This window comes from Balaenoptera acutorostrata, chromosome 5 (genome assembly GCF_949987535.1).
Source record: "Balaenoptera acutorostrata chromosome 5, mBalAcu1.1, whole genome shotgun sequence".
Classification (NCBI taxonomy): domain Eukaryota; kingdom Metazoa; phylum Chordata; class Mammalia; order Artiodactyla; family Balaenopteridae; genus Balaenoptera; species Balaenoptera acutorostrata.
The window spans coordinates 33,205,919-33,229,935 of NC_080068.1; the positions used below are offsets into that span (position 1 = coordinate 33,205,919).

A 24,017-nucleotide genomic window follows, 5' to 3' on the forward strand; every position below is an offset into this window, starting at 1 on the left:
TGTTTCCAAATTTGATGAAAATTATAAGCCCACAGATGCAAGAACCCGTAATAAGGATAAATACAAGGTAAACCACACCAAGAAACATAATAAAATCACTGCAAATCAGTGATAAAAATCTTAAAAGCAGGCAGAGAACTAAAGTTCAATACAAAGAAGCTAAAGAGTCCAATCATTTTAATACAATAAATTAGAGTGTATAATTGCAGAGCACAAATTTAGATATACTTAAACAGAGGCAGATTAAGGATCAGCGGCTGAGTAGTTGCTGCAGGCAATGATTTCTAAAGAGCTCTAAAACAAGCCTAGAAGTGCAACAAAAATGGAGAAAATATTTACTAATATTCCTCTAAGGCATAAGTAACTAAAGAGTAGGAAGAACAGTTTGATAAGGCACCTGGAGTTCAAAATCAGTTGACCGCTACCACCCATTGCAAAGGACCATGAAATTGCATCTAAAGAGGGTGGATCCAATTAACCACAGGGCTTTTGTTCACTGAGTGGGTTATTCAAGTTTAAACTACTCAGACTGATAGAAAGAGAAGCTAGATGCTGCTACCCAACATTTGTACTTCTCTGTCCTTACCCTTTTCCTCTAACTAATGCTGACTTTTTATGTTGAATCTTAAAATGCTGAAATTTTTAAAAAATAAAAATTATTTAAAACATTTGAAGAAGGACCAAATTACCAACCTGCCTGGAACACCCAGTTCTCTTAGTCCACACCTGTGTCAGGTGATGGCAAAAGTAGCTGTAGAGGGCTAAATGCTATTCTAACTGATCTCTCCCCCTCAATTTGACATTTACTCCCTGTGCAACAATATCAATTGCTTAAAAGCTACTAATATGTTTGGGGAGTGGAATAGTTTCAAATATCAAAGAGTATTTAAGTTTACCCATTGTCCTTTATCTCCTTGAAGTTTACTGAAGAACAGCTTTAGTTCTCGAACTGTCAAATTGTAGCTAGCCAGCACTCCCAACATGTCAACTAAAAGATCTGGAAACAAAGAAAGCAAAAAATAAAATAATTAAGCTACTTACATTTCTTGAAAGATTAAAATATATGGTGCTTACTTAACACTTTGGACACTAAAGTTCCAGGTACATGTTAGATGCTCAATATTTATTTAATAAATATTATTAAATAAGAAAAATAGAGTACTTAAGAATCAAACTTCATTTCTTCACAACCATTGTATTATGGAAAGTCATACCTGCTATCATATTGTCAACTTTTTCAATTTTCCCAAGCACTTTCTCAACAAGGCCTACTTCAGTGCAGACCTGAAGATTTCGTATGCTTTTCTTCAGAATGGCTGTAAACATGCTCCAGACTTCTGCTTGGCAAGTAACATCACATTTCTCTAATAGGTCCACCATGCAGATGATACTCTCACCTTCTTGAATAATGAAATTCATTTCTAAATCAAATTGCCCTCCTACCAACTTCCAGGGGCAGTGGGAAGGAGGGAAAGGAAAAAAAAAACATTAAAAGCATTAATACTTCTTCAATATAACTAGAGTGCACTCCTAAGCTTTAGATTCACAGTAACTATTCATATACATTCTTCTCTTCCCTGGTAGTCTAGTGATTAGGATTCAGTGCTCCCATACACATTCTTCTCTACCCTCTACAACAATAAAAAGATCTTTAATACACACACACACACACACACACACACAGAAACACACACAGCTCTAAAAAAATAAAGCTTCTAAAGAAATCTTCAAGTTAAGATAGCACAAAGTCAAGCGAGACTTAGAATATAAAAATGGAAGTATTTTCAACAAATGGAGGATGTTTAGGTAAATCACTACCACTGCCCTGATACTAATAAAGATCTAACTTAGCTCTATAATTGCTTCTAATTCAATGTTTCATTTATGAATTAGGTAATCTGTGAGCTACTCACAGCAACCTAAATGTCCTTTGCTACTTGTACATGTATGAGCTCATAGCAAAAATGAAAAGCTGAAAAAGGCTTAGAGTGGACACAAAACATGTAATTTTTATTTGTCAAATTCTTGGTTTATTACACCTATCCACTTTGATCCCCCCTGTCAATAATCAGGATAACTTAAACATAACTTAAACTTAGTCACACACTCAAAGTCAGTAATCAAGAAAATTTATTTCATTGATATTGCTATCAGAAAATCCACCCAGAGAAAGCTGTACTGACCTATTCCTACCCTGCCATCTCACCAATAGCATCCTCACAGAGGGAAAGTTTTTTAATTTTAACAAACCCCAATTGTTTAAAGGAATTAAAATACTTTTAGAATTACCTTTGCAAGGCTATCTTTTGTAACTAGATCTTTTTAAAGATCTCTGTCAGAACAGTTACATACATGATCCACCTACACTCCTGTCCTTCTGAATACACCTTCATTTTTCATTATGCTTTCCTAAACCTAAAAGGTAGGCAAGAATTAGGAGAAAGTGAATTGTACAAAACAAAATCCAACAGCTCATAAGACAGGGACTACCCTGGTGACGCAGCAGTTAGGACTCCGTGCTCCCAATGCAGGGGACCCAGCTTCGATCCCTGGTCAGGGAACTAGATCCCACATGCATGCTGCAACTAAGAGTTCACATGCCACAACTAAGGAGGCCGCCTGCCACAACTAACGAGCCCATGTGCCACAACTAAGGAGCCGGCAAGCCGCAACTAAGGAGCCCATGAGCCGCAACTAAGGGGCCTGCCAGCCGCAACTAAAGGAGCCCATGAGCCGCAACTAAGGAGCCCGTGTGCCACAACTAAGACCAGGCACAACCAAATAAATTAATTAAAAAAAGAATAACAGACATGACCAAGTAGAGTTTACTTCAGAAAAGCAAAGATGGGACAGAACTAGGAAATCAATTAAAACTCCTTGCAGCCATGGACTGATATGTGTCCCAGGTTCTGTCAAAGATACACACTGGCATGAGAAAGAAAAAATGGAAAAATGAAAAACAGGAGGCAGTATCTGCATGCAAGGAGATAAGAATTCCTAGCAAGCACAGTCATAAGGCTTTTGGTTTTTCTAGGAAAGCTCTGGCAGAGATTTTAGTGTACAATTCTTTGCATAATCAGTAACATGCGGCATAAAGAGATGACAGATGGGTTTCTGCTAAAAGAGTCCCTTGGTGTAATTGGGCCAATTCTCCTAGCTACATGGTCTTGGCTATGAAGTATACGTGCTTGGTTCCCTAAGTGCTCCCCAAAATTCTGTAAGCTACATAAGAAGTCTAATAGAGATTTTTTTTTTTGATTTTGTGATTATTTGTGACTATTTTTTGCTTGTTTTGTCTTTAACTTTTTATTCTGAAATAATTCAGACATTCAAAAATTGCGAAATAGTATACAGTTCCTGTATACCCTTTAACCAGCTTCCTCTAATGTGAATATATTACATCATCATAATACAGTCATTAAAACCAGGTACAATACTACAGATCTTACTCAAATATTGACACTTGTCACACTAATGTCCTTTTCCTGATCCAGGATCAGCATCCTCTTAGTCTTCTCCAAACCAAGACAGTTGCACAGGCATTCTTTGACTTTCATGAATTTGACAATTTTGAAGTGTATTTGCCAGTTATTTTATAGACTGTCTTCCAATCTGAACATTTCTTCATGTTTAAATTCAGCCTATGCATTTTTGGTAAAAACACCCCAGAAGTGATGTGTGTCCTTCTCGGTGTATCATTTCAGATAGTACCTGAAGTCAGTATGTCTCGCTATTGGTGAAGTTAGCTTTGATCACCTGCTTAAAGAGGTGTCTGTCAAACTTTTTCCATTTTAAAGTGACTATCTTTCATTTTTAAATTATTAAGCATTCTTGTAAAGAATACTTTGAGACTATACAAATATCTTGTTTCTCACCATACTTTTTAGCGTCCATCGATGGCTCTTACCTGCAACTGTAAATACTGTGGCATAGCTAAATGGTGGTTTTATATTTCCACCAAACTTTCTACATTAATTAATTTTAAAAGACTTCCTTTAATAATAAAATACACCCAAAAAGCCAGCATTATGTCCATATAGGAAAATTGGAATGATTCTCATGAAAGTCAGAAACAAGACTTGGATGCACTATCATTACTATCATTTGATATTATTCTGGAGATACAGAAGTCACATTTGGTCAAAAGGCAGCAACATGTATAAATATCAGAACAGAGGATTTAAATTCCAACTATTTTCAGATGATATGATATATATCTGGAAAACTGAAAAATTTCTATAAATGACAAAATTATTTGGTAATGAAAATATTGATTACAGTTAACCATATGAATCAGTCTCAAAAGAATTATGCTAAATAGAAGCAAGCACAAATGGCTACCTTAACAACTAGAAATTTATTCCACAGATATATTTAGGTAATGATGTTCCACACAAGAACTTCATTTTAGCATTTTAATAGAAAATAGAAGAAACAATACCTCCCCAAAAAAAACATATTATAAAGTAAAGTTGTGTTTAACCATATAATGGAACATGATGCAGCCATTGAAAATAATGAGGGAGTTCCATTTGACAGAAAAAGATCTCTAAAATACATTGTTTAGGTGAGAAAATTGAAGTGGAAAAAAGCATGACAGTAGGCTACAATTTGAGTGTAAAACATATACATACAGACATATGCCTAAGAACAATACACAAGAAACTAAATAGTGACTGCCTCTGAAGAGGTAACTGAGCATCTGGGGAACGAGGGCCAGGGGAGAGTTTGTAGTATACATACACTTTTGGACATCCTCCACACAGATCTGAATAGGTCAAAAACCTAGTTGCAGGACTTCCCTGGTGGCGCAGTGGTTAAGAATCCACCTGCCAATGCAGGGGACATGGGTTCAAGCCCTGGTCCAGGAAGATCCCACATGCCGCAGAGCAACTAAGCCCGTGCACCACAACTACTGAGCCTGCGCTCTACAGCCCGCGAGCCACAACTACTGAGCCCACGTGCTGCAACTACTGAAGCCAGTGCGCCTTGAGCCCATGCCCCGCAACAAGGGAAGCCACCTCATTGAGAAGCCCGCGCACCACAACAAAGAGTAGCCCCCGCTCACCAGAACTAGAGAAAGCCGGTGCGCAGCAACAAAGACCCAATGCAGCCATAAATAAATTAAATAAATAAATAAATAAATAAATTTATTATTTTTAAAAATCCTAGTTGCAACTAACTTAAGTTACCTTACCTTCCCCTTAATATTACATCAATCTTTCATTTTGATCTGTGTTTATTACCATCAGTAACCACCCTTCCAAGAAGCTATAGAATTAATTTTTGAAAGTAATTTCCAAAAAACCTCTAAATATTTCACCAGATTTTAAATTGAGTTTATACTGTGAGAGCAGTATCCAGACAGGTGTTTTAAATATTTCTCCTTTGCTTTAAATATTATAAAATATGCCTTTCAAGGAGAAAATTGAGGACAGAAATTGGTACATACAAATCTGTGGCATATTTGATATACTATATGTATGCATATCTATTATACCTAAAAAGCATGCACAGGGTCTACAGCATGTCACATTAACCCTTTCTAATAGTTATTTGAAACTGATCAACCTTCAAAACACAAATTTGTTTCCAATGACAGGGATCATAATCTAAGTCTAGGCACTGGCTAGTTATTATGTGAGCTGTAGTAATGGCTGTGCACTACAAAATGTAATCTTCCCAAATGTCACAGTAAGTTATAAATATCTGAGCAGCCTAATGCACTTTACTAGCCATGAAATGTGAAAATGTAATCTTATTACCTTTTTTATGGTTGTATTTTTTTGAATAATGTAGCCTGGAAACTGATGTATAGTCTTTTTCTGCATTTTAGCATGATTTGGTCTCCTTTGCTATACAGAACGTTTTTCAAAACTCTCCATTTCAACATATTTTAGTCTTGGTCTGAACCTCATAAACAATTTATATAGCCACCTTCAGGGTGGCATAACATGCTTCCTATAGGTTACAGTTTAATGTACAAGATTATAGAAATTTTAAAGTGTATTATTCAAAGAATCTAAATAAACCTTCACAAGATTTGTATTAGGACTTTAATTGGGCACAAAGATTATTTTCTTCACAACGGTTACATTAATAAAAGGCTTTAAGCTGAAATTAGTCATTAAACCTAAGTCACTTGTATTTTCAAAAAAACAAGAAATATAGACCAAAAATAATTATTTTCTCTTCAAAAGATTTATAAAACTGGAAAGACTATCATACATAGAAAATTCTAATACTTCAAAGTAAAGCTATGTTTTCCCTGGAAACTTGCTAAATTTTTCCTCAAAGATGTAGCAGGAGTACAGTATAGCAGAAACTGGACAGAGGACAATCGCAGCTTATGCCCCTAACTAGATATTTCCTATATTTTGTCTAAGCCATCCAATTTTTGGTACTGTGCTACAGCAGCCCTAGCAAACTGATACACCTCTGTATTCCCTAGGGTTCATTTTTGATGATGCCTACTAAATATCCCAGTAAGGGTTCATATAACTCTTTAAAAAGCCAGACCATGACCTAGAAACTCTGTTCAGCTTACCTCCTCCCAGCACCTTCATTTAATAGAGACAGCACTTCACTTTCCTTTCAGAAATAGTTCTGTAATTTGTTCTCAGTTTTTCAAAAATAAAAAATATATTGTTGAGGGACTTCCCTGGCGGTCCAGTGGTTAAGACTCAGCACTTCCACTGCAGGGGGCACAGGTTCGATCCCTGGTTGGGCAACTGACATCCCATGTGCCACACCGTGCAGCCAAAAAAAAAAAAAAAAAAAAAATCTGGGAACTAAAAGAGCTAAGCAAAGTCCCAGAAGGCAAGAGAGAGAGGCAATATGAAAGAGAGGTTGAGAGACATAGAGGATAATACGAGGACAAACATCTGTTTAATAGAAAGGTCCAAAAGTAAAGGAAGGAAAGATGGTATATTCATCTATAATAACTGAGCCCTTTCTAGTAGTCATCAATACTGTGAATCCTCAGAATTTGAACACAAAAAGCCCCAATTCTTACACAAAATTTAACACTACAGATACTACAGTAATATAATCAGACTTATTTTGGTAATGTCAGGTCTACTTTCAGATCGGAAATTTCCTGGATAGTAATATTTCTCTCTGCTGGAATTTTAATTTATGTAAGTAAAGACAGCAAGGTGTTTCTCTCACTGCTACAGATATAAGTAGAAATAATTATGAACTAGATGTAATACATGTAAGAAAAGGCAATAAGTTCATTATGAATTACAGTAATTATGACCCTTAGTAAAATGACATATCCCATCCAAAGAATTTCACACAAATATAAGAGTCTAAAATATATCCTAATTTTTAGGTACTGGCAATCAAATCTGCTATTTTAGGATCCAATATGAATTATAAAATACTTTCAACAGTAAGGGTTGGATTAAACAAATTTTCTTTTTAAGCACTTCACTCTGATTCTCCATTGTCCCTTCTAAAACTATGATTTTTAAAAACTATATCCAGGTCCTAGGAATTACAGAATATTTAGTCTAATACAAGAAATTTCTCATTTCAGAAAATTAGGTTAAATTTGCTATTCTCTACGATTGGCTTCTCACTTTCCTGTATCGTTTGAAGAACTGTATCTTAACATTTTCTTAAGACCTGTCTCTTCTGAGAACCATTCTGACCTTTCCAGCTTACAATAAACCTGGATGACCCATATTATATTACCAATATTCAAATGTTTCTGACTATAACAATTTCATATGATTTAACCTAATATTTCAATAGTATCATACATTATTTTTTCGTATCACAAATTTTTTTTTTTTTTGCCTTGTTTTTTTTGTGTCCTCAATTGGTTTTTCACTTCAGTTACTTTTTTTTTTTTTAATTAATTTATTTATTTATTTATTTATTTTTGGCTGTGCTGGGTCTTCGTTTCTGTGCGAGGGCTTTCTCTAGTTGTGGCAAGTGGGGGCCACTCTTCATCGCGCTGCGCAGGCCTCTCACCATCGCGGCCTCTCCCGCTGCGGAGCACAGGCTCCAGACGCGCAGGCTCAGCAACTGTGGCTCACGGGCCCAGCCGCTCCGCGGCACGTGGGATCTTCCCAGGCCAGGGCCCGAACCTGCGTCTCCTGCATTAGCAGGCAGGTTCTCAACCACTGCGCCACCAGGGAAGCCCTCGTATCACAAATTTTAATCACCTTTTTTTAAAGATTTTTTTGATGTGGACCATTTTTAAAGTCTTTATTTAATTTGTTACAATATTGCTTCTGTTTCTTATGTTTTAGTTTTCTGGCCACAAGGCATGTGGGATCTTAGCTCCCGGACCAGGGATCAAACCCGCATCCCCTGCACTGGAAGGTGAAGTCTTAACCACTGGACCACCAGGGAAGTCCCCCACTTCTTCTTCAATTATTTCCCATAAATCTTTTCCACTCAAAGAGCATAAATGATGATCCCGGAAAATAGGAACCATTTCAAAAAATACTTTTTATCCTTTTTAATCTTAGCACTATGTTTGACATGTAATGGATCCTTAGTATATATACCATTAGGTTTAAATATTATTCATTATTTTCATAATTTAAAAATTAAAGAAACAAATTTGAGTTCTTACTATATCCCAGTGCAATAAGCAAGAAACCTGAAGTCCTATTTCTAGTATCTTAATCTCTCTCCAAAAGATAAAGTAGGCACTAAAGTTTCAACAATAAAATAATGAAGTATTAAGATCCCTGAAAAAGCTCAACCCATTTCATGAAAGCATTTGTCCACATAAAGATCTGTACGTGAATGTTTATAGCAGTTTTATTCATAATCACCAAAAACTGGAAACAATTCAAATGTCCATCAACTAGTAAATGGATAAACACATTGTGGTACAACCATACAACAGAATACTAATCAGCAATAATAAGGAACAAATTACCAATACCATTAACAATATAAATCAATCTCAAAAACATAATACTAAGTCAAAGATGCTAGACATAAAAGCTACGTATTGTATGATACCATTTATATGATGCTCTGGAAAAGAAAAAAGTATAGGGAAAGAAGTTAGATCAGTGGTTGCCAGGGGCTGAGGAAGGAGGGACAGAATTAACGACACAAAAACACGAAGGGACTTCTTTGGGACGATAAAATTTTCAATATCTTGATTACGGTACTAGATACCCAAGCAAATCCATCTGTCAAACTTCATAAAACCGTACATCTAAAAAGGGTGTATTCTACTGTATGTCTTAGTAAACCTATGGCTTAAAATACATCTAAAAAAACAAGCTCAAGTCATTTATATCAAAGGTAAGAGAAAAGTAAAATCCACTGACTAGAGGCAACAATGTAGAATTCAGATGGAGAAGACATGGAATACAAGGAAATTAGAAGAGGTGAACAGAAATTTTTAATCCTTAGCATTCTGTAATGTATACTACAATCACAAATACCCCGGGAAGAGTAAAAAGAATAGAATTATACCATAATCTCACAGTGAGACTGGTCTGGGCTTGGAGGCCTTACACTAATATATTAACAAAGATTATCAAGATTTTCTACAATCATAAAATTCCAAATATGCAAATTAAGAGAATTAAAGTAAACTCCATAAGGAACAATTATAACTTCCTGTCAGCCATTTAAAATTACTCCCTTTGAGTTTTTTGTCTTCCTTCTTCCACTTACTGTCTTTCGGGTCTTTCATTAATTTGTTAGAATGCCCAAAAGCATCAGTAGTTTCAGTAATATTACCAACACACTTATACTGATATAAAATTTCCATTTCTACTATTGTAACTAATCCTTACAAGAACGAGGTAAGTCATATATATCAATTATTTCACATCTATTTATACAGGAACAAAAAGAATGTATATTAATTCACAGCCAAAACTTATAATCAGACTATTTAACTCCTAGCCTTATGCTTTCCTTACATCTTCATTAATAATCTAACATTTAAGTTGGGTTTTCTAAAGTTTCTTTATATAGTGAGCTACAGTAAGTATTTGAAAAATTTGTGAACTTCACTATCTATAGAAAATTAATCAAAACGCATGTCTGATAATAAATTATCATCTTTATAGTTTTTTAATTATTTTTATTTTATTTTATTTTTGGCTGTGTTGGGTCTCCGTTTTCTGTGCGAGGGCTTCCTCTAGTTGCGGTGAGCGGGGGGCCACTCTTCATCGTCGTGTGCGGGCCTCTCACTGTCGCGGCCTCTCTTGTTGCAGAGCACAGGCTCCAGACGCGCAGGCTCAGTAGTTGTGGCTCACAGGCCCAGTTGCTCCGCGGCATGTGGAATCTTCCCAGACCAGGACTTGAACCCGTGTCCCCTGCATTGGCAGGCAGACTCTCAACCACTGCGCCACCAGGGAAGCCCCTTTATAGTTTTTTAAATCCCCAAATGTACCAGAAAGTAGTAAATAACCTCTCCTCTCTCATTGTTCATTGTACCTTTCATAAGAATTAGAAATTTTCACTGCACTATGGCATGTGTACAAAACCAGTATTAAGCAAAAAGTTTCTATGATTAAAATAAGCCTGAGAAACACTGGATTAAACAAGGTGAGACATGTTTACACGATAAAATTCTCAGAGCTTTAATATGCCACTGTGCATTATAAATGTCAAAAATGTGTAACCAATGTATGGACTTCCCAAAACTTATCTGACAATGAAACAAATCTCTTTTTTCTTTTAACTTTTTTTTTTTTTTGACAAGAGCTTTTCACAGTAATAGCATTCTACAAAAGCTTTTCTGAGAAACACAGGATAATGCATTGTGTTCTTGAAGTTTATTGCTATGAATAATATGACAGAATTAACTATGTTTACACAAACATTTAGAAGGCCTTTCACATTTTTAGGTAAATGTTTTAAACAACCTACTTATTTTTCATAGGTTTCTTTTTACGATTTATAGAATTTAATAATTAGACAAAGAAAGAGACATCTTAAATTAAGATTACTTCAAGGGAAAAGAAAATATGAGCAATCAAAATCCATCAAAATGAACCCCTATCGAGACTTCCCTGGTGGGTCGGTGGTTAGGAATCCACCTTCCAATGCTGGGGACACGGGTTTGATCCCTGGTTGGGGAACTAAGATCCCATATGCCATGGGGCAACTAAACCTGTGCACCACAACTACTGACCCCGTGCACCACAACTAGAGAGCCCGCACGCCACAACTAGAGAGCCCATGCACCACAACTACTGACCACGCATGCTCTGGAGCCTGTGCACCACAACTAGAGAGAAGCCCGTGTGCCGCAACTAGAGAGGACTGTGCACCACAACGAAGAGCCCACGCGCCACAACAGAAGATCCTGCATGCTGCAACAAAGACCTAAAGCAGCCAAATAAATAAATAAATATACATATATATATTTTTTTTAATGAACCCCTATCCCTTCATGAACAATTCAGTCTAAAACCCAAGCAAGACAGACGATCTCCCACATTAAATTAGAGCTGCTCAGTGTGCCAACAGAGTTCAGCAGAAGTAACGTGTGATTTCCAAGGCTAGGTCATTAAGGACTTTATGGCTTCCCTTGTATCACTCATTCTGAGGAAAATCAGCCACCATGTCATGAGGATAATCAAGCAGCTCTGTGACAGACCCTCTTGGAGAGGAACAGAGGCCTCCCACCAATATTCAGCACCAACTTGCCAGTCACATAAGAAGCCTTGGAAGCAGGTCCTCCAGCCTCAGTTAAGCCTTCAGACGACTGTAACCCCAGCCAAAATCTTAAATGCAACCTCCTGAGAGACCCTGACCTAGAACTATCCAGTCAATCTGCCCCTAAATTCCTGACCCACAGAAACTGTGAGCTGATAAATGTTTATTACTGGGCTTCCCTGATGGTGCAGTGGTTAAGAATCTGCCTGCCAATACAGAGGAAATGGGTTCGAGTCCTGGTCTGGGAAGATCCCACATGCCACAGAGCAACTAAGCCCGTGCGCCACAACTACTGAGCCTATGCTCTAGAGCTCACGAGCCACAACTACTGAGCCTGTGTGCCACAACTACTGAAGCCCGGGCACCTAGAGGCTGTGCTCCACAACAAGAGAAGCCACCGCAATAAGAAGCCTGTGCACCACAACGAAGAGTAGCCCCCACTCGCCGCAACTAGAGAAAGCCCACGCGCAGCAACAAAGGCCCAACACAGCCAAAAATAAATAAATAAAATAAAATAAATTTTTTTAAAAAAATGTTTATTACTGTTTTAAGTTGCAAGGTTTGGGGATAATTTGTTACACAGCAATAAACAATATAATTGCAAATCAAACAGTTAATAGTAGTTGGGGAAAACTTTTTTACCCTATATATTTCTGTGCTTTTTTTTTTTAATCCTAGTACAAAATAAAATAAATAATAATGATTAAAAATACAAAACTATAATAGCATAAATGGATTGAGTGACTACTGTGAGCTAATCACATAAAAATACAAGTAATAAAAATACAAGCTATTACTAATAACATAATATAAAATAATAATAACACACATGGAGCGATTACTGTAAACTACATACTGTGTCAAGCACTTTACATGAATTATCATTTTTAATTACCTCTCACGAAAAAAAAAACAACAACAACAATACCACCACCACAATATCTCCACTTAACAGATGAGGAACTAAAACATAAGTAACACACAAACTCACAAGGCACTAAGGTGGATGAACCAGGGTTTCACTTGATAAAAAGAAAACAGATATAGCTGGAGTAGCTTTTTGCCCTCTTCCTTCTTCCCTCCCTAGAACACAGACATGATTCCCAGAGGTACAGCAGTCATCTTGCTATCATGTGGCTTACAAGCACAAGGACAGACAAAACGCCAATACATTAAGAATAGTAAAAAGGGGACTTCCCTGCACAGTGGTTAAGAATCCACCTGCCAATGCAGGGGACACAGGTTTGAGCCCTGGTCCGGGAAGATCCCACATGCCACAAAGCAACTAAGCCCATGCGCCACAACTACTGAGCCTGCACTCTAGAGCCCGTGAGCCACAACTACTGAGCCCACGTGCCACAACTACTGAAGCCTGCGTGCCCTAGAGCCCACGCACCAAACTACTGATCCCACATGCTGCCACTACTGAGGCCCGCACACCTAGAGGCCTTGCTCCGCAACAAGAGAAGCCACCGCAATGAGAAGCCTGCACACTGCAATGAAGAGTAGCCCCCGCTTGCCGCAACTAGAGAAAGCCCACGTGCAGCAACAAAGACCCAATGCAGTTAAAAAAAAAAAAAAAAGAATGGTAAAAGGAAAGGCAGAAAGTATGTACCTCTTGAAGCATTATTAAGTAGAACCACTAGTACCAGCAACTGCCTGCTTCCAAACTCCTTGTTATGTGAGAAAAATAAAACCTATATTTCATGAAATTGCTATTAGATGTGTATTCTGCTACTTTCAGCAGAACACAAACCTAACTAATATAAAGAGGTTCAACAAATGGTGCATAAATGAATGAGTGGGTTTTCAGAAAAAGCTATCTTGTTTAGCTACACAACAAAAACTCTTTGTTTTTAATATGATTCAAAAGCGTGTGTTTTAATTTAAGGGACTACAGTTCATTTTGTACCTTAGAAAAATTCTATCACAAAGTGATAACCAAACACAATTAAACTGACTACACACAACAGAAGTAAAAACGATGAACAGCAATTCCTGTTTTATGAAATATAATATCTCTGGATAAACAATAGTAGCTATTTTATTGCATTTGTCTAAATAATAAAATAGTTCAAGAAAGTTAATTTTAATGAGACAAATGATATAATAATACCAAGTTTTCACATACAAAGGTATCAATGGATATTCTAGAATCAAAAGGTAAAGACTTCGGGTATTAAATTTATTCAAACAAAACAATGCAAGCTCTGTAAGTAAGAGGGTATGGGGGGGAAGGAGTTATCATGGGATTATATAAAATCACATGTGAGAAATCTGAAAATTGTAAAGCACTAATCTTTCATGAATTAAAAAAAAATTCTAGTAGTACATATTTTATAAGCAAAAGAATAATATTCAGCACAATATACCAAATCTCTGTAGTACTAAATTTCACTGTTATTTTACTTTTGTGCTTTTTAAGACAACATAGACTAAAAAATACTACATTTAACTAACCTCAAAACAGTCCAAATATTACACAAGTGAATTTTTTAGACTCCACATGTTTTATTGTGGTAGAGTCTCACTGTATATAAGTAATAAATATTAAAATAAAGAATAGTAAAAGATTAGATTCCATTATAATTTAATTAGTGTATAAGCCTTTGGTTTAAGATCATTCTTAACATTGAACAAAATGTAATAAAACTTTATCTTAAGACAGTTACTAGTGGAGAGAAAGAAAGTTCAACACGTAGTTGGGAACATAACCATCATCTTTTACTTTTCATCAACGCTTTACTGAGAGAGTTAGCCAAAAGAGTATCTTATTCCCCAATCAACATCCGCTGAAAAAGAGGCTATTTAGGCTTACAAATGTGTTATTCAGTGACCACAAGAGCAATGTACTAATTCACGGCGCTAAGAAAGTATTCTCTGAATTAGGATATGAAAGGTACAAAACTTTACTAAAATGTTTAATAATAAATTTTCAATAAATTAAAATTTTTAATAAAATTTTACAAGTATTCTTATATCTCAAAAGCTCCTTCTAAGATGGTGATATTTGGTTTCAGTCTCATATGCATTTTCTCATTCAGCCAAAGGTCTATTTTGTACATCTCTAACATACACATATTGTATTTATGCATGTATGATAGTATTTTTATAGAAAATGCCTGAAGAATATGCGCCAGGCTGTTAGTGATAGTTTGGAGAATGGGGTTATAAAAGGATTTCACTTTCAAAATCCTATATTCATGACACATTTCAATTTTTCAAAATATGTATATATTTTCTTTGAACCCAAAGGGAAAAACATAGCATCTTAATCCTTCCAAAATGCACTGAACATTTATGTGTAAAACTAGGCAGGAAAAATTATGCTTCTTAGTTTGTACACTATCTGTAACAAATCAAACTGTATGCATTTCCATCAAAATTGAGGGAAAGAGAGCTCCTGGCAACAATGATGTGAAATGAAAATCAGGAGTACAGTCTCAATTATTACCAATGAAAGATGAGTAAAATATCATTATTTACCTTTCAGTGTGATGTCTTAATTTTAATGTTAGTAAAGTGCTTTAATGGGACACTCCCAAACTATATTTTGCCCAAGATCCTTAACCATAAACAATTATACATTGAGAGTTTTCAGAAATACAGTTCGTCTAACGAGAAACAGTAGTTAAGAGCATCAGCTCTGGAGCCAGACTATCTGGACTTGACTTCTGGGTCTACCAGACACCAAGGGCATGGGCATGGGCAGGACAGTTCACCTCTCTATGGCTCACTTCCTCATCTGTAAAACTGGGGTAATAATAGTACCCATCTCTTAAAGTTGTTGTGAAGATTAAATGAACTAATACATATCTTCATTAATGCATCTAAGAGATGAGGATACTGGAACTAACTTCCTTCCACCTGCTATTAAAATTCTCACTTCAAGAATAATATTTTTGGGTATATGCCTAGGAGCGGGGTTGCTGGATCATATGGTAGTTCTATTTTTAGTTTTTTTACGAACCTCCATACTGTTCTCCATACTGGCTGTACTAATTTACATTCCCACCAACAGTGTAGGAGGGTTCCCTTTTCTCCACACCCTCTCCAGCATTTATTGTATGTAGATTTTTTGATGATGGCCATTCTGACCATAATTTGAAAAGATACATGTACCCCAATGTTCACTGCAGCACTATTTATAATAGCCAGGACATGGAAGCAACCTAAATGTCCATCAAAAGAGGAATGGATAAAGAAGATGTAGTACATATACACAATGGAATATTACTCAGCCATAAAAAAGAACAAAATAATGCCATTTGCAGCAACATAGATGGACACAGAGATTGTCATACTGAGTGAAGTAAGTCAGACACAGAAAGACAAATATTGTATGATATTACTTATATGTGGAATCTAAAAAAAGGGTACAAATGAACTTATTTACAAAACAGAAGTAGAGTCACAGATGTAGAAAACAAACTTATGCTTACCAAGGGGATGGGGGGGCACGGAGGGATAAATTGGAAGATTGGGATTGACATATACACACTACTATATATAAAATAGATAACTAATAAGAACCTACTGTATAGCACAGGGACTCAATACTCTGTAATGGCCTATATAGGAAAAGAATCTAAAAAAAAGTGGATGTATGTCTATGTATAACTGATTCACTTTGCTGTACACCTGAAACTAACACAACATTGTAAATCAACTATATTCCAATAAAAATTTTTTTTAATTTAAAGAAAAAAAAGAATAATAACTTCATCTGACAGTCATGGTAAAGCTGTGGTCTGTCAGTCTTTCTTCTGAGTGAACTGAAAACAAACTGGAAATAAACAAATCAAAAGAAAAAGCATATTCCACTTAAAACAAAATATCACCCTAATGTAATGCACTAACATAACTACTTTAACATCAAGGTAAGCTAAAGGTGACAGCCCTTCCTGTTGTGCTATTATCATTCTGATTTCTAAGTCATTTCTTCATTATATGACAATATGATCCATACTTAAGTTTTCTTTGTTCCTGTCTTCCCCCCAACCCTTGGCCATGCTGCATGGCTTGTGGGATATTAGCTCCCCAACCAGGGATTGAACCCGGGCCCTTGGCAGGGAAAGCACAGAGTCCTAACCACTGGACTGCCAGGGAATTCCCATTCCTGTCATTTTTTTTTTTTAATTGAATGAGATTTTTTTTGTTTTTTTAAAGATTTTATTCATTGATTGATTGATTGATTGCTATGTTGGGTCTTCGTTTCTGTGCTAGGGCTTTCTCTAGTTGCGGCAAGCAGGGGCCACTCTTCATTGCGGTGCGCAGGCCTCTCACTATTGTGGCCTCTCTTGTTGCGGAGCACAGGCTCCAGACGTGCAGGCTCAGTAGCTCTGGCTCACAGGCCTAGTTGCTCCGCGGCATGTGGGATCTCCCCAGACCAGGGCTCGAACCCGCGTCCCCTGCATTAGCAGGCAGACTCTCAACCACTGCGCCACCAGGGAAGCCCCATTCCTGTCATTTTTAACTGTATGACTGTATTCCTTAAAACCTTTCAACACCAAACAAAAAAGATACATACCATTCCTCAATGCCTTTATCATAACTCTCTCATACCATCATCCCTTTACTATTATTAATTTAACTAACACACTACCTCTACTATCATCACCACCACATTACACTCCACATCGCTGTCCCAGTACCTTAGATATACTTCATCCCAAGGTATACAAATGTCCTACCATCTTCACATTTCAGAATAGTGTTGTAAAGTGTGTCTATGCTATATTCTCATCATTTTTTGTGCATTATTCTCCATTTTGGCACTACTGCTCTTCTCTCCCCAGATGGAAGTAATCTTATCTTCTCCACTGGATGCTCAATCATTTTCCTCCAAGAGGAAAATCCCACCCAGATCTATATTCTATTAAAGTGCCCAAAACTCCATCTCTCCCATGGGTTTCTCCTTCATTCTTAGGGAAAAAAGTACCACTGTGTCATAAAAGTAACTCTTCCTCCCTAAATAATTGATAGAACTACTATACAGAAAATCAGCAAGGATAAGAAGAAACAGAGAACACCATCAACCAATAGGAATTAATTCACATTTATAGAAAACTCAACCCAACAAAAGCAGAATACATATTATTTTCAAGTAACCATGGAACGTATACCAAATTAGACTGTATCCTGGACATGATGCAAACTTCAACAAATTTAAAGGAATTGAAATCATACCAAGTGGATTCTCTGACCATAGTGGAATCAAACTAGAACTCAGTAACAGAAAAACAAAGATACCAGAAAAATCTCCATACACTTGAAAAGTAAAAATTAAACGTCTAAATAATAATGGGTCAAAGAGGAAGTCTCAAAGGAACTTAAAAAATGCCATGGGGCTTCCCTGGTGGCGCAGTGGTTGAGAATCTGCCTGTTAATGCAGGGCACACGGGTTCGAGCCCTGGTCTGGGAAGATCCCACATGCCGCAGAGCAGCTGGGCCCGTGAGCCACAACTACTGAGCCTGCGCGTCTGGAGCCTGTGCTCCGCAACAAGAGAGGCCGCGATAGTGAAGAGGCCCGCGCACCGCGATGAAAAGTGGCCCCCGCTTGCCGCAACTAGAGGAAGCCCTCGCACATAAACGAAGACCCAACACAGCCAAAAATAAATATTTTTTAAATAAATAAATAAATAAATAAATAAAATATTTTTTAAAAAAATTTTTTAAAAAATGCCATGAACTGAATCAAAATTAAAATACAACATATCAAAATTTGTGGGCCATAGCTAAAGCAGTGCTCTGAGGGAAATTTATAGCATTAAATGCATATACTAGGAAAAAAGAGAAGTCTTAAATCAGTAATATAAGCTTCAATTTTAAGAACCTAGTAGAAGAGCAAAGTAAATCAAAAGCAAGCAGAAGGAAGGAAATAACAAAGAGAAAAGCAGTGGTCAATGATATTGAAAGCAGGAAAACAACAGAGTAAATCAATGAAATAAAGAGCTAGTTCTTTGAAAAGAATCAATAAAATTGAGAAAACTTTAGCAAGATTGACAGAGAAACGAGAGAAGACACAAATTACCACAATCAAGAATGAAATAGGGGGGCTTCCCTGGTGGCGCAGTGGTTCAGAGTCTGCCTGCCAATGTAGGGGACACGGGTTCGAGCCCTGGTCTGGGAAGATCCCACATGCCGTGGAGCAACTGGGCCCGTGAGCCACAAATACTGAGCCTGCGCGTCTGGAGCCTGTGCTCTGCAACAAGAGAGGCCGCGACGGTGAGAAGCCCACGCACCGCGAGGAAGAGTGGCCCCCTCTTGCCACAACTAGAAGAAAGCCCTTGCACAGAAACAAAGACCCAACACAGCCATAAATAAATAAAATAAATTTAAAAAAACAAAAAAACAAAAAAAAACCCCAAAAAACTCCTCATAAAAAAAAAAAAAAGAATGAAACAGGGAATATCACTACAGACTTTGCAGACCACAAATAATACCACAAACCACTTAAATACATAATATGACAAAATGTAGATTAAATGGACCAATTCCTCAAAAAGCACAAGCTACCACAACTTACCCAATATGAAATACATAATTTGTATAACCCTATAACTGTTAAGGAAATTAAATTCATAATTTTAAAATTCTCAAAGAAATCTCTAGGTTCACATGGTTTCACTAGAGAATTCTACCAAGTGTTTAAAAAAGAATTAACAACAATTTTACACTCTCAACTCATTTTTATGAAGTTACTATTACTCTGATACCAAAACCAGAGAAAGACATTTAAAAAAAGAACACTATACACCAATATTCCTTATGAATATAGACCCAAAATTTCTTAACAAAATATTGGCAAGTAGAATTCAGCAATATATAAGAATTATACACCATGGATTTTATCCCAGGGAGTCAACATTGTTCCAATATTCAAAAATCAATGTACCTCATCATTTTAATAGGCTAAAAAGAGAAAAAGCACATGATTATATCAGTTAATGCAAAAAAAAATCATTTAACAAAAATTCAACACCCACTCATGATAAAAACCTCTCAGAAAAAAACAGGAATAAAGGGGAACTTCCTCAACTTGATAAGAAGCATGTATATGAAATTATGGTAAAAGACTGAATGCTTTCACACTAGGATCAGGAACAAGGCAACGATCTGTGCTCTCACTACTTTTATTCAATACAATGCTGGAAGTTCCAGTCAGGGCAATTACTGGCAAAGGAAGGAAATAAAAGGCATACAAATCAGAAAGGAAGAAATAAAACTGTCTCTATTTGTAGATAACATGATTATCTATGAGAAAATCCAAAGGCATTTCACACACACACAAAAAAAACCACTTAGACCTAATAAGTGAGTTCAGCAAGGTCAGAGGTAATAACATACACAAACCATTGTATTTCTTAAATTGTATTTTTACATACTAGCAATAAACATGTAGACAATGAAATGAAAAATGTAATACTATTTACAATCATTCAAAAAACTCTGAAATACTTTCAGATGTAAAGCTAACCAAACATGTACAGGACTTGGATGCTGAAAACAATAAAATGATGATGAAAGAAACAAAAAAGCTCTAAATAAATGTAGAAACATACTGTGTTCACAGTATAGGCATCAATTCTCCCCACACTGATATATAGCTTTAATACAATTCCTATCAGAATCTCAGCAAGATTTTTTGCAGATATAGAAAGATTATTCTAAAATCTATATTGAAAACCAAAGGAACTAGAATAGCAAAAAAAAAAAAAAAAATCTTGAAAAAGAAAGATAAAGTGGGAGGAATTCATCTACTCAACTTCAAGACTTATACCGCTACACTACGAGGTACTGCCAGAGTGACAGGCACGTAAATCAATAGAACAGAAAAGAGAATCCAGAATTAGACCCACACAAATATCCCAATTGAGTTTCAACAATTCAGTGGAGAAATTTCAACAAATAGTGCTGGAGCAATTAGATATCCATAAAAAAAAATCAATCTTTACCTAAGTATCATACCTTACATAAAAACTAACTCAATACAGATAACAGATTTAAATGTAAAACATAAAGCTTTTATGAAAACATACAGGAGAAAATCTTCAGGATTTAGGACTAGGCAGAGTTCTTAGACTTGACGTGAAAAGCAAGACACATAAAAGGAAAACTGATAAACTGGGCTTTATCTAAATTAAAAACTTTTGCACTCCAAAAGATCCTGTTAAGAGGATGAAATGATAAGCTACAGACTTATCATTTGTAAACCACGTCTGTAAAAATATTTGTAAACCACGTCTGACAAAGGAATAATATCTAAAAAACATTCAAAATTCAACAGCAAAGAAAACAAACAATCCAATTAGAATACTAGAACCAAAAATCCAATTGTCAAAAAACAAGAACACACATTTCACAGAAGAAGATATGTAGATGACAAATAAGCACATGAAAAGATATTCAACATCATCAGCCATTAGGGAAATGCAAATTAAAACCACAATGAGATATCATTACACATCTATCACAATGGCTAAAATAAAAAACAGTGACAAACATCAAATGCTGACAGCGATGTGGAGAAACTGAATCACTCATATGTTGCTAATTCATATGTAAGATTACTTAGTCACTGTAAAAGAGTTTGGCACTTTCTTAAAAAGATAAAACTAAATATGCAACTACTACATGATTTGGCAAATGCACTCCTGGCATATTTCCCAGAGAAATGAAAACTTATATTCATACAAAAAGCTGTACACAAGGGACTTCCTCCCTGGTGGCACAGTGGTTAAGAATCCGCCTGCCAATGCAGGGCACACGGGTTCAAGCACTGGTCCGGGAAGATCCCACATGCTGCAGAGCAACTAAGCCCATGTGCCACAACTACTGACCCTGCGCTCTAGAGCCCGTGAGCCACAACTACTGAAGCCCACACGCCTAGAGTCCATGCTCCGCAACAAGAGAAGTCACCGCAATGAGAAGCCTGCGCACGGCAACGAAGAGTAGGCCCCTGCTCGCCGCAACTAGAGAAAGCCCGCGGGCAGCAACAAAGACCCAATGCAACCAAAAAATAATAATAAACTAATTAATTTTTTTAAAAAATGCTGTACACAAATGTTTATAGTAGCTTTATTCAACATAGCCAAAAAATGGAAACAACTTAGATGTCCTTCAACAGGTACAATGGTTAAACAAACTGGTATATTCATACTATGGAACACTACTCAACGATTAAAAAACAAAAAAACTACTGATACATGCAACAATCTCAAAGAATCTCCAGAGAACTGTGCTGACTAATACAAAACACAACAAAAGGTCATATAGTATATGATTCCATTTATATAAAATTCTTGAACTGACAAAATTATAGAACTGAAGAACAGATTGGTGGTTGCCAGGGGTTAAAGAGGGGTGCAGCAAGGATGAATGTAAATGCGAATATAAAAGAGCAACAGCAGGGAGCCTTATGTGATGGAAATTTTCTGTATCTTGATTATATCAATGTCAATATTGTACTTACAGTTTTGTAAGACTTTCCGACTGGATGAAACTGAGTAAAGGGTATAAGGAATATCTCTGTATCATTTCTTACAACTACATGTGAATCTACAATTATCTCAAAATAAAGTTTAATTTAAAAAAATAATCAAATGTATCTGAAGTGCAACTTTGTCATGGGATTAGCTGTTTCACTGATTATTTCCCATTGAAAAGAAAACTGTACTAACCTAGAGGAATCTCTCATAGGCAGGAAATGAGAGCCAAATTAAAGGGCATTCAAGAAAATCCTGTGAGTACAAATTCTGAGGCCACCTAAAGACATATAGTGCCAGTTTCTTTAACTCTCCCTACTTCCCCACCCCAGTAAAAAAAAAAAAAAAAGAATGTTGGTATAATACTGAATCACTTACCCTACGCCTAAAAAAAGTTGCCATATAATACACAAAAAAAGCATATATTGATATCACATAGTTTAACTATATATCCTATTTACTTAGATCAAATACTTGCATTATAGAATAAACATGCAGATTCAAACCTTCAAACAGGAAATGAAACTTTCTTAATCTATTACATAACTTAAGATTCGTATGTGCACTGAAGGCTAATAAATCATTTAAACCTTCATACACAGAACCTTTTAAAATTTGCATTTATCTACAGTAAATACTGCCATGTTCTTTAATAGCTTGCTAGTTCAATCTAGCAAACTAGTGATTTACAGCAATGACATATTTTAAAATTCAGAAATCTGTCACTGTGTGACAACCAGTCACAAGTCCACTGAACTTACATTATTTGGAATCAAAATATCATAGGATATAAAATGAAAGCAAAACATCATGTAGTCTATAATCAAATCAATTACTTCAGTATTTGAGTTTGATTTTATGTTTATAACTGTTTAAAACTACAGCATCACATGCACTTTAAGATCCCTTGTAGCTTTAACAAGACTAGTTGTATTATGTTATCACTGTCTCAGTGCCTTCAAGCTATTTTAAAATACATTGTTAAATTCCATAGTTTATAATTTGAAGACTCTACAAATCCCATTTTGAGGAATAGCAAAATTTAGAATACATAAAAGAGAGCTCTACATTACTAACTTTTCTCCACAAAAGATGGACTTTTAGAAACTTTTAATAATTTTACACCAATATTCTTAAGTAGGAAGATTTATCAGATGTGAAAAAAGCAGAGGAATAAACTGGAAACAACCTAAATGTCCACTGTAATAGACATCTGTTGTTTCTGTCTATATTGCACTCACTCTTCCTTTAATTCCCCATTCAATTCGTAGCATTCTCCAGGCAATAAAGTCACAAGACCTCACACCCAGGCCATAGAGACTGGCACAAGCCAGTCTCAGGTCTGGGACATATAGTTCCCCATTCTCCTGGTCACAGTGATTAAACCACAGGCGAATATGTGGTGTAAGTCAGGCCAATCAAAATCATTATCAAGAATTTTTTTTTTTTAATTAGGAGTTGAAAAGAGGCTTTTTGGCCTTTGGGACCAAAAGATGGAAAGATAGGTAAATTGGTGGCTTGTAGCAGACATCTTCCCTGCCATGTGTACGGAGAAACTCACTGGCTCCATAAATGGAGAAAGAATGTTCTAGTGGCATCAACTTCCTAGTTCCAGCACCTGGTTCCAGAGCTCCCCTGGTTCTCACAACCTCACTCAATGATCTATCCTGGTCCTACAGTCCAATCAACCCCCATTATACTTAAGCTAGTTTGTTACAAGTTTCTATCTCTACAACCAAAAGAAGTCCAGACTAATTTCAAAGAGAAGAAACTACCTGAACTACATATGAGCTAATAGCATAAACTAGCACATGAATACACTGTATATAATGTAGCCATGTTTTTAAATGAAGTATTTCATTTTCATCCGTA

At 36.2% G+C, this 24,017-nt stretch overlaps 1 protein-coding gene across 4 annotated transcripts in view; it reads right to left on the reverse strand.

Annotated features, from left to right (window-relative positions):
- Positions 1-24,017, reverse strand: part of LRBA (LPS responsive beige-like anchor protein) — a 751,667-nt gene that overhangs the window by 662,005 nt on the left and 65,645 nt on the right. For all 4 annotated transcript variants that reach the window (XM_057546722.1, XM_057546725.1, XM_057546723.1 and 1 more), the window contains exons 3-4: positions 1,215-1,446; positions 897-997 (exon numbers count right to left, since the gene is read on the reverse strand). In XM_057546722.1, coding sequence (XP_057402705.1) covers positions 897-997; positions 1,215-1,446 — 333 coding nt within the window. The remainder of the gene's footprint in view (positions 1-896; positions 998-1,214; positions 1,447-24,017) is intronic.